The sequence below is a fragment of the Epinephelus lanceolatus genome, chromosome 23 (genome assembly GCF_041903045.1).
Source record: "Epinephelus lanceolatus isolate andai-2023 chromosome 23, ASM4190304v1, whole genome shotgun sequence".
NCBI lineage: Eukaryota > Metazoa > Chordata > Actinopteri > Perciformes > Serranidae > Epinephelus > Epinephelus lanceolatus.
This window is the reverse complement of record NC_135756.1, coordinates 7,707,236-7,720,452: the sequence shown is the minus strand read 5'-3', so window position 1 is coordinate 7,720,452 and position 13,217 is coordinate 7,707,236. Positions and strand designations below refer to the sequence as shown.

The window sequence follows — 13,217 nt, the reverse complement described above, 5'->3', positions numbered from 1 at the left end:
CAGCAAATAACTGCCCACCACATGTTCATACTCTCGAATCTGTTTTCACAAGGTGCTCTTGATTACCTCCACGCAACATCAGATTAACTCTCACATGAGTCACATTCATGCCACAAACAGCGTTCCTGCCTCTCTTTGATGGCTCCACGGGTATAATTATAATGAAATAAATACTGGTAAACACTTTGAAGAGCAATTCCAAAGCATGCTTTGTAAAGCTAGCTTTTTTTTAATGAAAGACACTCAGCCCTCATGCATAGAAATGAGGGAAGCAAGCCAGAGAGAGAAAGAGAGGGGTGCTTTTCCCTTTTCATAGATTAGCAAGGCCCTAATCTCATTAAAGTGCCCAGCAGTGAACATGCCGTCCACTCCGCCCAGCCCTGTAATCAGCCTGAGACACACGGCTCATCTCAGATGGACCAGGACTAGCCTACCAGCTGGCCGCTCACAGCCAGGCCTGGCCCTCATTCATACGAGGAAGTACTGAGCAACTGAAAGGCAGGAGGAACATGAGAATGGGCTAATTGCCAGAAAGGATTATTCCCCAAACCCTCCCCCCCTCCCCCAACAATTATCACCTTGACTGCATTAACTGTGCAAACAGGTGCACTCAAACAAGACTAGAAACAGGTTGAGGTAATCTGAGGCTACCCTGAGAGTCACACACAATAACACACACACACATACACGAGCGCACACTCACAACTGTGCTCAGAGCTGACAGCCACTTTACCTTGTTTTTAATGTCAAATATTATTATTGTTATGTAGCAACTGTTCCTGTTCCTCCTGGAGGAGCAGCGAGGAGACGCTGGAGCTCAGCAGGGCTTCATCAGCGCAGAGCAGCTGCTTCTGGAGCTGAAGGCCGGGGGAATCCATCTGGAGCAGGAGGCTGCGATCAGACTGGAGCTGCAGCACATGCCTCCCCTGGACCTGCTGGACTTCCTGGCCTACCTGCCGCTCTTCATGCTCATTCACAAGTCGGTCATCGCCAACCCTCTCAACGACTCCAGCAACCTCTGACCTCAGTCACTGCACTGTGTGGTTCAGGTATCAGCATCACTGCCACAAGTATTATCAGTACTGTACTGACAACTTGTCACCCATTCATGATCCCAGGCACATGAGCACTTAAAATGGTGAGATTTATTGACATTGTGTGAATGCAGCATAAATCTGAGTGATTCACCAGTTTGTGCAGACACCAGTCCGTCTTGTCAGTGCTGACCTTTGAGGATGTGGACCGACTGATGTGTTTGGCTAGCGCTTTACATTTTCCTTATCTTCACCAAACTCAATAAAAAGCAGGGCAGAGCTGCTAAGGTTACTCTGAACTCTGATGTTCCTCCATCTTGGCTCTCGCAGGGTGGATGTTCCAGGTATTTTTCTAACACGACCTGTTTCTCTTAAAATACTACAATTAGCTTGTGGGATATCCGTCAGCTTTGGAAGTAGTGCCAGGTTATTGCAAGCTAATTAGCCGGTCATGCTAACATTAGCAGTTTAATTCACTCCTTCTTGTGTTGAGCCCAGTGTGCCCAGTTTCAGGCAGAATTTAGCAAGCAAAAGAAATTATTTTTTCAATCGTCAAATATCAATTGTATTAAACAAACCTGGTCTTAAAGCTGGAGTGCGAAACTTTTGTCTCCTCTCTCTGACACGTACCATATGCCTGCAGGTGAGCTTGTGCATCTCCCCAGGTCCCAAGAGAGCTCTCCTCATGTCTTTTTTGTTTTATTCAATCCTTCATTGGAACACTAAGTTTCTTTTTCAACTTTTCTTGGAAGCTTCTTAAGTGTAACACACACTGCCGCCGGTGCGGCGCTGTGGCCGTCAAGTGCCGCCCCCCAACACACATTGGCAGCGGCGCGCAGCGGCACCATCGACACTAAAGTGTATTTCCTACCCTGGCCCGCTAGGTGGCTGTACCTACACTAGCTGCCAGCGGTTGCCAACTGCTATTAACGGAAGAAGAAGAGGAAAAACTTTGAGGCAACAACAACTTGGATTTCATGGGTGAGTTTCTTATCAAAATCGTCTTAGGCCCCGTTTATACAACAACGATTTCAACTGAAAACGGTAAACTTTAGTTGCGTTTTGGCCGATCATTTACATGACAGCTGCATTTTGGGTACGTTTTGAAAACGGGTTCCAGAGTGCAACTTTTTGGAAACGGCAGCATCTTCGTTGTCATGTAAACTTGCAATATGCAGTTCCTCTGAAAACGGAGACTTTACGCACATGCGCATTACGGTTCCAGTCACTAAGCATGTGCGAGAAAGTCGACCATCACAACAACAATGCCGAGCTCTGTTTGTGCTGCTCACCCTGTTGATTTGAAGTGAAGTGTAGATCTGTTACTGTAGCAACTCCACCTCGTCGTCCATCCAGACAAAGTTATCTGTGCATGCTTTCGCCATTGTGTCTTCTTTGCTTTGGTTTGCAACACCACGGCATGACGCCATGCGTGTTGCTTTGCAAATTTACACTGCCACCCATTGGCCAGGCTTGCATACTACAGCATTTCCAGTAGATTTTGCGGCTCCGTGTTATCGGTTCAATAACGTCGTCATATAAACGCAGAAGTTTTTTAAAACGCAAAGGACAGACTTTTCCATTTTTAGAGAAACCGTTGTCGTCTAAACATGGCCTTATTAAAAATTTGAGGCAACCGGAGTTGATACTACGGTGGCCGAGACATACATAAAAGGCTTTTCTCGCAGCACCGGCTGTGCTGGAAATAGAGCAGTGGGCTAAAGCAGAGCGGGGCGGCACGTCAGCTGGCACCAGTGTGGGTTTGTTCATAGAATATAATGGAGGCGGGCGTTTTGACGCGCGGCCTATGGCAGCGATGTGTGTTGCACTTTAGGATTTTCCTGCTGTAGCTTCCATTATACCAGTGGCTCCCAACTTTTCCAGTCCAGATTTGGGGGTCCAGATTTCTCATTATACATTAGTTCAAAGTCCACTCAGTTTAATATATTCACCATCATACTTGCGTTTGGCCACATCATTGAACTAGTTGGCTGTTTTTGTCAGTTGGTTGTCCGTTAGTCACTCACTCTACAGCAGGAAACAGCACTTCAGAATAAAAGCTATGTACCAGAAATTCACCGTACTTATAAATAAAGTCTGTTTTTGACTGACTTGACACGTTTGCGAGTCACTTGCGGTCCATTCAGAATGCTTTGGTTTTGTGCTCTTGCTAGAGACTTAAAATGAACTTTGATATTTTAATCATTGATTGGATAATAATAGAAGCCCTAGAAGGAAAGGCAATGTTAAACAGGCCTCTATTGTTTCTGCAACATGACATTTCATAGAGCTGTTTAGTGCTGTCTATGGTCCTGAAATGTTCTGCAGTAGTAGATGCTGATCATTTATCACGTACAAAGTCTTAAACAGAACTATTAGATTAAAACTCCCAGACTCCCTCCACAAACTGCCTCAGAGGTGGCGTTCATGTAAATGTCCTGATGCAACAACTGCTTATTGTTCTGCAGTGAAAAAGAAACGATATTCGAGCCGCTCAGACTGTTTGTCCTCCTCTATCCAACTTAATCAACACTGATGACTGATATTCAATGAGATATTCAACTAATATAGTTTGAGCCATTGTTTTGCCTCGGCTTTGCCAATTAGATATGGCCGTGCTCTCCTGCGGCTCGTACACGCTTGACAGGCCGCCACAGAGGGAAACATAATGGACTCTGACAGGCAGCAAAGCAGAGCTGTTAGATCAGGGACGTCCTGTACGCAGCATATGTCATCATGTAAAAAACCCTGCAACAGACAAGACTACAACCTCATGTTAAACCTGCTTTGAAGTCCTCTTTAGATTTACATGTTCAGCTCTGGAGTTTATAAGAGTCTCCTCCACTACTTTTGCATTCAGTGGCAAGTATATAATCATTGTCCTAATTATTTAAGTCATAATGACAAACTTTTGCTGGTCTCAACTTCTCAGACTGAAAGATTTTAAGCTTTTCTTTTCCACACTTGATGGTAAACTGAATATCTTTTGTTTTTCAGCTGTTGGTTGAATAAAACAACACAGGAAAGTGATATGAAAATATAATCTTGGGCTGTGGGGAATTATAACGGGCATTTTGCACAATTATTTGACATTTTGTAGACCACACGATTCAGTTGATGAAGAAAATAATTGCAAATTTAATCGTTAGTTGCGATCTTCAGTATCCTCCACTACTTTCACCTTTTCGTCCATCAGCTGTCATGTCTTACTTATTTCACTGTGACCTTTAAGGAGCCTATACAGGTGATTTTTGTCTGTTATAATCAGTTGCAGACAGGTAAAGAAATCATTTTTGCCTGTAATTCCTTAAAGGGAAATTTCGGTTTATTTCAACCTGTCTCCTATCGTCCTAAATTTGTTTCAAGTGACTAGTGACATAGAAATAATAGTTAGCATGTTAGCCGTTAGCCTAGATACAGCCGGGGCGCATAGTAGCGTCAGACCTGTTAAAACGCAAGTGAACGGGCAACCTTCAAGTGCAAAGTTAGTCCACTAAACAAGCTTTTTTTCCACAAAGACCGCCTCATATCATTAGGATAAATGTCAGAGAACATATAGAAAACGACATGTAAATGTCTCCAGAGCTACGTAGCCTTGCAGCAGCCATTCATCCTCTCTCGTCCTCTACCTGTTGTGCCTCTCTCTCTCTCCTCCTCCGTTCTTCAATTTCACGAAGCTCTTCGTCAGTGCATTCTGGCCTCAAATAAATAAGGGCGGCCATCAAACTCTCAAAATCAAATTCCTCCTCCACAAAGTCGAAGTCTGGCAAAAAGTCAGCCATTATTCTATAAATCTTTCATAAAATAAATGAATGAACTTTTCAGGCTACTGTCCGGTTCTGCCTTCCACCTGTTGCTGCTTGTTCAGGCACGGTATGAGATCGCTGCTTATTCTCGCGATATTTCGGTCGCGCTTTGGAAAGCAGTGCTAAATGGTAAACAAACATGGCACCACACCGGTAAGGTAAGACAACACGTTGACATGTCGTTTTCTATATGTTCTCTGACATTTATCCTAACGATATGAGGCGGTCTTTGTGGAAAAAAAACTTGTTTAGTGGACTAACTTTGCACTTGAAGGTTGCCCGTTCACTTACGTTTTAACAGGTCTGACGCTACTACTATGCACTTCTTTAGCCAAATACAAGTGTTTACATGTTGAGCTACATCACATGTGACAGGCGTGAGTGTGTGCTGTATTGCTTACAATTATAGCTGTATGTTTGTAACTGTTCCACTGACTAAATGTATATTATTTTTCATTATGTTTAATCATCTTTAATCATTTCTGTATTTATCCGAATAAAGTTGAACAGTGAAACATGACTGTGTGACTCTAAGCTTTGCATGTGACAAGCCTGATTCATGTCATTGTTTTATAGTAAAAGTCTGAGGTATATTCAAGAATATGAGAAGGGTTCGAGATATAGAAGGAAGTCAGTTCATCATCATAGAACATACAGGCCCAATATACTGCTGTTTGCACATGTTCCTGGTGTAAACGTAACTGCATTGCAAATATAAGATGTAACTGTTGTGTATTGTGGACACTGAAAGTTGTGTATTTTAAAAAATAGTTGAAATTTAGAAACAGTCATCAGTTTCATTCTGTGTTATTGGGGCTAAAACACTAATCCATTTACAAAACAGGTGATGTTTTCAGAAGGATAAATATGTCAGCAATATGTGTCAGTGTTTCCACATTCAGTCATTCTTGTTGCTGCTGCATTTTAAGGAGACAATAACAAAATTAAATGGTATTCACTGCAAGTGTTCACCACTATGACTTGTTCTTTACTACTTGTCTTGCCGCCCTGTTCATTCCCACCCTCTGCCCCCTCTCATGGCCCCCTGGTGGTCCACGAACCCTCCTTTGAACGCATCACCTTGTTTTGCAGTCAGTCTCTGTTTGTGGATAAAGTATTTTATTAGTCTGTTAAATGTGTGAATTTCTTAATTTAATATGATTCCTCTGAGTTTATTATCAGCGCAGGGAAAAGCTTGAAAGATTTTTTTTTTTTCCAGACAATCATTTTTTCCCTCCCTCTCTCCTTCCCAGGTGGTGATTGTTGTGCGCCTGGCGGCATGCCAATTCAGCTCTGTGTCTCCACTCGACCACCATACACAGCCCATTCACTCATTAAAGCGGACACGCGTCTGGCTGCAGCCTCCGCCCTACCTGTCAAACTTAGTTTCGCAGAAACACGAGCTACTACCTCAGAATCTGTTGGTGATCGCCACGGTGTGACCATCCCCGCTGACACTCCCTCCTTCTCTCCATCTGCTGATGTAGAAGACATTTATTTGACCCAAAATTTCACTTTGGATGAAAAATACTTCCATTTGAAGGCTGCAATTTGTTGGTTTCTCTGAGTGCGCACGAAAACCCTTTTATGTGAGGAACAGTTAACGCGCCGTTTTAAGCTGCGTCAGCCTCTGTCCATGACACCGAGTCCAAGTTATCATTATTTTTTCTGAGGTTTGGTCACTTTAAGATCCATTTCTGAGGAGATACAAGCATTTCATCAGTGCTTGTATCCTACAGCTGCTGGGTTAGTAGGATTTCATAGCGGTGGCTCAAATTTTACGCACATGTGGCAACAGATTTACACTTTGCCCTTTTGCGCAGTGGATGGATTCTGTTGTAGATACTCTCCAATATTACAAAAGATATTGGACATTAAGAGTTTGGCTGAGTGACATGTGACTAAACATTGCAAAGAGCCACAAGTCGTTAATTTAGACCAACTAGAAGGAAGATATATCGTGCGTAAAATGTGCGTAAAAGTTGTTCGTCTTTTTCCTTGTTGTCTCTACAGCTCCATCATTCCTTCTCCTCCAATTAACTGCTAACCACATGTTGAAAGCTGTGATAATGCCATCCCTCCTTTAAATACACCCCCCTCCCCCCAAAAAAAATAAGACAGAAAAGTACTTCAGTAGCAAATCATTTTATTCTTGGACTAGAGTGTAGAAAATATGGTTATAAGACTTCTTTTTTTTTCCAACATCTGTTTATGTGAAGACAATATAGAGCTGGCAGTGTAAAGAGAGACAATGCGTAGCCATTGCGCTCTGTTTGGACAATAGCTGCATAAGTTTTTGATCATCGTGAACTTCATGACATAATAATGCAATAACATGGTTTGAGCTATTAAATAAGACACGTCGGTGCTAGGATAAAAACGTCGGAGTGTCAAACTCCGTCTGGGAACCTCAGGAACAGAAGAGCCAGAGAATAATAGACTACACGTCTACATAGGCAGGAGGTATAGAAGCAACTTCGCAATATATAGACAAAATATATACAAAAAGGATGTGTACAAAACATCTATAAATCTCTTACATACAAAAATATCTTAATATATTTCAAAAAAGCGTTTGATATAGAATTTTATAGAATAAATCCGCGACTTGGAAGCATTTTTTTCTGAATTAAAACGTCTGAGAGGTTTACCAAAGGGTTGGTGGTGTGTGATTGGATTTAGCATAGTTGAAGAGCGACGTGTTAAATAATGTTTTTAATGTGCTGCTGAAGAGCATGAATTCACTTTAGGGTTTTTATCATGGGCAGATGCACAGGAGCTCGGATTCCCACGCTGTCAGGAGACCCGTCTTCCTTTAATCCTTTGGCGCTGATCTCCGGCCTGATTTTCCCCCAAGTTTTTTAGGGACGTTAAGGCCGTGTCTGTCTGTCTGTCTGTCTGTCTGTCTGTTTCAGTCTGGGAGGACCGCGCGTTAAGGACGCGGGGCCAAAACGCGTATACAGTGCGTCTGGTTTTTGAGGACAGCCAGCCTCCTCCGGGACCATCCCAAGCGCACTTCAACAGTAAAGTTGAGTTGATCCATATTTCTGTGAGAAGAGAAGAAAAATAAAAGTTAAACCACTGTCCAGAGTGTTTATGGTGGATGTTTGGTGTCTGATGTGATATCATTCATTTATTCTTACCTTATACAGACGCTCAGAACCAGTTGGTGAAGTCCAGCAGCTCCTGCTCCTCCGGGCTGAGAGGATCGTAGGAGCCCTCGTCGGATGAGTATGAGGATACCGGTGAACCTGCCATGGAGTTCATGTCAGCGGAGTATCCCTGCGACATGGTAGGCGACAGGACGCCGGACTGAAACGCCGCGCTTACCGCGTCGTGCTCGTCCAGCAGCTGCTGCAGGGCGCGGATGTACTCCACGGCTGAGCGCAGTGTCTCCACCTTGCTCATCTTCTTGTTGGCGGCGCCGTTGGGGACGTGCTCCCGCAGGGTGGCGAACCCGTTGTTGACCAGTTTGACGCGGTTCCTCTCCCTCTCGTTTCTCCGGGCCACCGCGTGCGGCTGCTGCTGCGGGAGGCTGTAGCCGAAACCCGCGAAATTGAGTCTCCGCTTGCAGCGCAGCAGCTCCGGGGAGGAGGAGCGCTGCCTCTTGGGCTGCTTGGACACAGACTTCCCGCTGCCCTGGCTGCTGCCGCTCGGGCTCAGCTGGATGCTCTGCGCCGCCGCGGCGGCGGAAAAGAAACACGCGGGCGGCATCAGCTGCTGCTGGCTGACGTTAATTTCCATCTTGGCTGTGAGGTCCATTCCCAGTTAAAAAAAGAACAAACTTATAAAGAAATCACCAAGTCTCGCGGCGGTGCGTCCCGCTCGTGCCGTTCACGTGGTGTGGGCCGTTTGATGCGCACTTGCTTCAGTGGGGGCAGTCCGCTGGGCTGCTGCCTCACGCGCTCCTCAAAGCTGCTCTGAGTCCTCGAGGAAAGAAGCCACTGCTTTTCAATACGTTTGGATGGGGGACTGGCCACGCCCTCCGGTCGCGTGGATTCACCTTGGGCTCCTGCCCCGGTGCCGGTGCGTTGCGCGCGCCGGACGCGTGCCACTTGAAGCACTAAACAAACAGTCAGTGGTGAGGTTTTTTTTTTCTTTCTATCTATTACGGGTGTCAGAGAGGTGTGTGGCTGAGCGAGAGGAAAGTTTCCAACTCAGAGTCCCGTTTACGACACAAACAGGAAATACTTTAAGTTTTGTTATACTGGAAAACAACTTGTTTGTGCTTTCTTTGAAATCATTTTTGTTTTGCAACTTTTAGTAGATACATTTTCCATTTTATTGTCTTTATTTTTGGAGATCAGATGTCAAGAAAAATCAGCTTGTCCTGTGAAGTCACGTCCCTTCGTGTAAAGTTAAGATGAGTGTGAGGACATTCTCTTGTGTTTCACTGAACTGACGCACTTTTGTCAGTGATGTTTAGAAAGTGTCCGCAGGTGACGTCAAAATAATCCAAAAACATCCAACATCCAGTCTGCTTATTTAAAAGAAAAGAACGGGAAGAACAGATGTAGTTTTATCCGAATCTCCAGAGTAACAGGGTTTTAAAATGTTCAGACACATGCGGGGCAGCAGGGGAAAATATAACTCATAAAATAATTCAGTTTAAGAGGTAAAATATTTGTTATTCTTTTGTTTTCTCTCGCAGCTCTGGACCAAACTGCGGTGCTGAAAGACAGCTCTCCAGATTTACAGCTCGCATAACGCCCCTCACTCTGGACTTTATCTGAGAGCTCTGCATGTAAATCAGCGGCTCGCTGTCGTTTCAACTCAAGCGCAGTCTAGTTTTATTGTTCGCGGTACAGACGCGTCTGAATGCCGCTCATTTGAGGAGCCATTGTGCATCAGAGGCCGAATTTTCCACTTTGATTAGAGCAGATCATCAGCCGCGCACAGGCGGAACGGTGGGGCGCAAATCAGCAGAGGGGCCCTAAGAAGCAGCTCGGAGGAGGCTTTGTGTGTGATTGGATACACCCGGTATGGTTACAGTGGCGCGGACGCGGTGTGTTCTGTCGATTATTGTCGCTTTGGAAAGTGCAGGATGATAAAACACGTCTTTCAGCGCGGAACAAAACCAAGACAAACTGTATTACCCTATCTGCTTCCGTGTGCGTGTGTTTGCGCGTGCATGTGCAGTGTGTGTACGCGCAGTAAGACAGATACTAACCAGATTGTGTTGTTCTGACTGTGCGTATTTTTTACGTTTTCCCGCATGGCGTTGTTCTTCATCCGTGTTTGCGTGAGTCTCCACGCGTGCGTGCAAATAATGTCTCAATGTGCGTGTTTGCGCGTGCATGTGCGGGGCATGTAAGTGCACTAACACGGAGCGAGAAGCCAGAATTAAGATTGTTTTCCTCCAGTGTGTGCGTAATTATTCACTTTTGCGCACGGAGATCTTCTCTGTGTTTAGTTGTCTTGTCTTTCCACGCGTCAATTTCTGTGTTTGCGCGTGCGTGTGCGGTGCCTGAAACTGCAATAACGCATGGTTTTCCTCTCTATTTGTGTTTGTGATTCTATCTACGCGTGCATGTGTTTGATTTCTCCATATGTGCGTGCACGTGCGGTGTCTTAAACTGTAATAACACGAAGAGAAATCAGATTCGTGATTTTCTTAAATATTAGTTCGTGCGTAATTATTTACTTTTACGCGTTGTTTTTCTCCATCCCTGTTTGCTTCTTTCCACGCGTGCGTAAAACCAATTTGTCCGTGTGGGCGTGTGTTTGCGCGTGCACGTGTGGTGCATGTAAACCTGTGCAGTAATCCGGAGAGAAACCAGAATTAAGATTGTTTCTCAGATTGTGCGTTTCACTTTTTTACGCACGGTGTTCTTCTTCTTCTTCACCCAGTTTCAGTGTGAGTGTGTGTGTGTGTGTGTGTGTGTGTGTGTGTGTGCGCGCAAATAAACCCTGTCCACGCCCCCTCCCCTCCGCTGTTTCTTTATTTCTGTGCGCGTGCGTCCTGTGCATGCGCGTCCTGAAGAGGGGATTGTAATAAATTGGGCAATTTTTCTGCGTTAGATGTGGCATTCAAAATCAAGCTTGCATTGAGGAGCCCCCCCAGTCCAACCCACTGCCCCCACCTCCACCACCAATACTTTCTTTTCTTTCCCTCCCCCCTTACTCTCTCCCCCTCTCTCCCTCTCGTCCTTTTTTTTGGGCCCAGCAAGAGAGTTTAGAAAAGAAGCGTGGGTTCTATTCAGCCTCCCCCTGCACCCCTTCACCACCGCCCGGCTTTCTGAAACCTATCCATGCCCTGTCAGTGTTCTTCCAGAGTCCAATTAGCGCTTTGTGAGGACTCTGTCCCTCTCTGCTGCTGCTGCTGCTGCTGCTGCTGGTCGTCCTCCTTTTCCTCGAGGGGCTTTCCAGTCATAGCTGAGTGTAATAATTAATATGACATCTGGGCGCCCGAGTTCTCCTTTAACCACTTTCTGTATTTTTCTCTTTTCTTTGGGAGCTTCGCTGCGTGGAGACAATAAAACAATAAACTCATAAACACCCGTATCATCCAAAGCATCTCTGTGTGTGAGGTGAAGGCTAATCTGTCAATTTGTTTGTCATTAAAAACAGTTTTTCTGACAGAGTTTTGTTTTCTTACAGGATATATGTCTGAAGACTAATGTTTAAAGCAGTTACTCTTTTGATCTTTATAAGAAATATGTGCGCAAAACTTACTTTCATGTAACAAACGTTGTTGTAAATTGATTTTTTGGGGGGTTAAATAATCTGTAAGACATTTTTTCTTTCAAAATGATGCACAAACATGAGACTACACTGTGTGTGGCTGAAAGAAAAATCTTCTAGGTGTTCCCTCTAAAGGTCGTTATACTAAAAGTTATGACGAGCTTTTCATACAGAAAGGCACCATCATACTGTTTGTTTCTAGCCAAAAATAAATGGAAGAGGACAAAGGAGGGGAAACCAAACATATACAGTCCACCACCTGTTACAAAGAGCTGATGGCATTTCTAAACTACCTCCGTCCTGGACTTGAGCCTCCTCTGTGATGTTTGTGTAAACACCTCCTCCTCTGAGTGTGTTGTTTCAGCCTGACATGAGAAGTTGTAATTGAACGTCGCCCTCTAGAGGACAACACAGGGAACTCAACACTGGGAGTAAAGAACAGCTTTCATTTCCTCATCTTATAAAGCAGTGCACAACTGTTAGAGTAGAAATATGCCAGAGGTTTAACGGATAAATAAAACACTACATAGGAAAAAAAAATGACTCAGCAGTTCAGAAGAGTATCTTGTAGAGTTTAGGCTACATATATGAAGGGTTGAGTGGGTGGAATGGTTTTAATGTGCTAGTGTGACTTTTGTGAGTGTTAAATTTTGCTCAGATAAAAGATATGTTATGTTCTGAGCTGCAGATATAAAACCCAAACAGCATTTATATAAAGCAGCAAATAAAGAAACTAAAAGTATTTTTAATAAGTGTATACGGCAGTAATTTAAAAATATTAGAAATATTTTTTAAAATTATATAAGATAATATAAAATACAAATAATATAATTATATATAATAATAATAATAATAATAATAATAATAATAATAAAAAAATAATATATAAAAAAAAAAAATGATCATGATAAAATCATCAGAAAGAGCACTTTATATCCATCTAATTTCTTATTTGTCCCAATTAATATTTTATTGGATGACATTCATGGAGAAGTGTGAAACATTAATGAGGAGTTCATTCACAAAAACAAATAAAAGCCGCTCTCAAAATGACTATACCAACACCAGGCTGACTGATTTTCCCTCAACAGCAACAAGAAATATTGTATATAGGGGAATAAAGTATATACTGAAGCAACACAGGTTTAAATGAATGACTTGATTTTGAGCAAACATAATAACAAAAGAAAAAGAAAGGCGTAGGAAGAAGTGTCTATAAGAAGTCTATAGTTTGATTGATATATTTGATATATGATATACTGATTTGATATATTTGACTGATATATTGATATTCCCTCCCTATTATTATTATTATTATTGATATAAATTATATTATTAATAATAAAATTTATATCAATAATAATAATAATAATAATAATAATAAATTAAAAAGAAATAATGAAACTTTTCGGTGCAGTTACACACATTCACCGCTGGGCGTCGCTGTTTCACCACCTAACTCTGCCAGTCCATCTTTATAACGTCTTAGTTGTTGAATAGTGTTATATTATTAAGACACTGTCACGGGAAAACATGCTATATTTACATTTAATTATGCTATTATTCATTATTGTGAGCATTTAACCGTACACTTGTTTACAACCCTTTGACTTTAAACGCTTTTGGCTTCAAAATACGAGATGAACCGCGGTAAAGTTTGAGGAAGAGCTTTTTGCCTCTGCTGAGCTGCCGT

The 13,217-nt window shown here is 43.1% G+C and overlaps 2 protein-coding genes across 2 annotated transcripts in view; one reads left to right on the top strand and one right to left on the bottom strand.

The window, feature by feature from the left end:
* Positions 1-4,517, top strand: part of LOC117249606 (uncharacterized) — an 85,255-nt gene extending 80,738 nt beyond the window's left edge. The window contains exon 15 of the mRNA XM_033615346.2: positions 771-4,517. Coding sequence (XP_033471237.2) covers positions 771-1,022 — 252 coding nt within the window. The 3' untranslated portion in view covers positions 1,023-4,517. The remainder of the gene's footprint in view (positions 1-770) is intronic.
* Positions 4,518-6,969: 2,452 nt separating this feature from the next.
* Positions 6,970-8,919, bottom strand: ascl1a (achaete-scute family bHLH transcription factor 1a). Its single transcript, XM_033614532.2, has 2 exons — positions 7,984-8,919; positions 6,970-7,887 (listed from the first exon to the last, which is right to left on the bottom strand). The coding sequence occupies exon 1, from the start codon at positions 8,600-8,602 to the stop codon at positions 7,997-7,999; it is 606 nt and encodes a 201-aa protein (XP_033470423.1). The 5' UTR covers positions 8,603-8,919; the 3' UTR covers positions 6,970-7,887; positions 7,984-7,996.
* Between the last annotated feature and the right edge of the window lie 4,298 nt (positions 8,920-13,217).

Coding starts and splice junctions, on each gene's coding strand:
- ascl1a (XM_033614532.2), bottom strand. CDS start 8,602: ATGGACCTCACAGCCAAGATGGAAATTAACGTCAGCCAGCAGCAGCTG.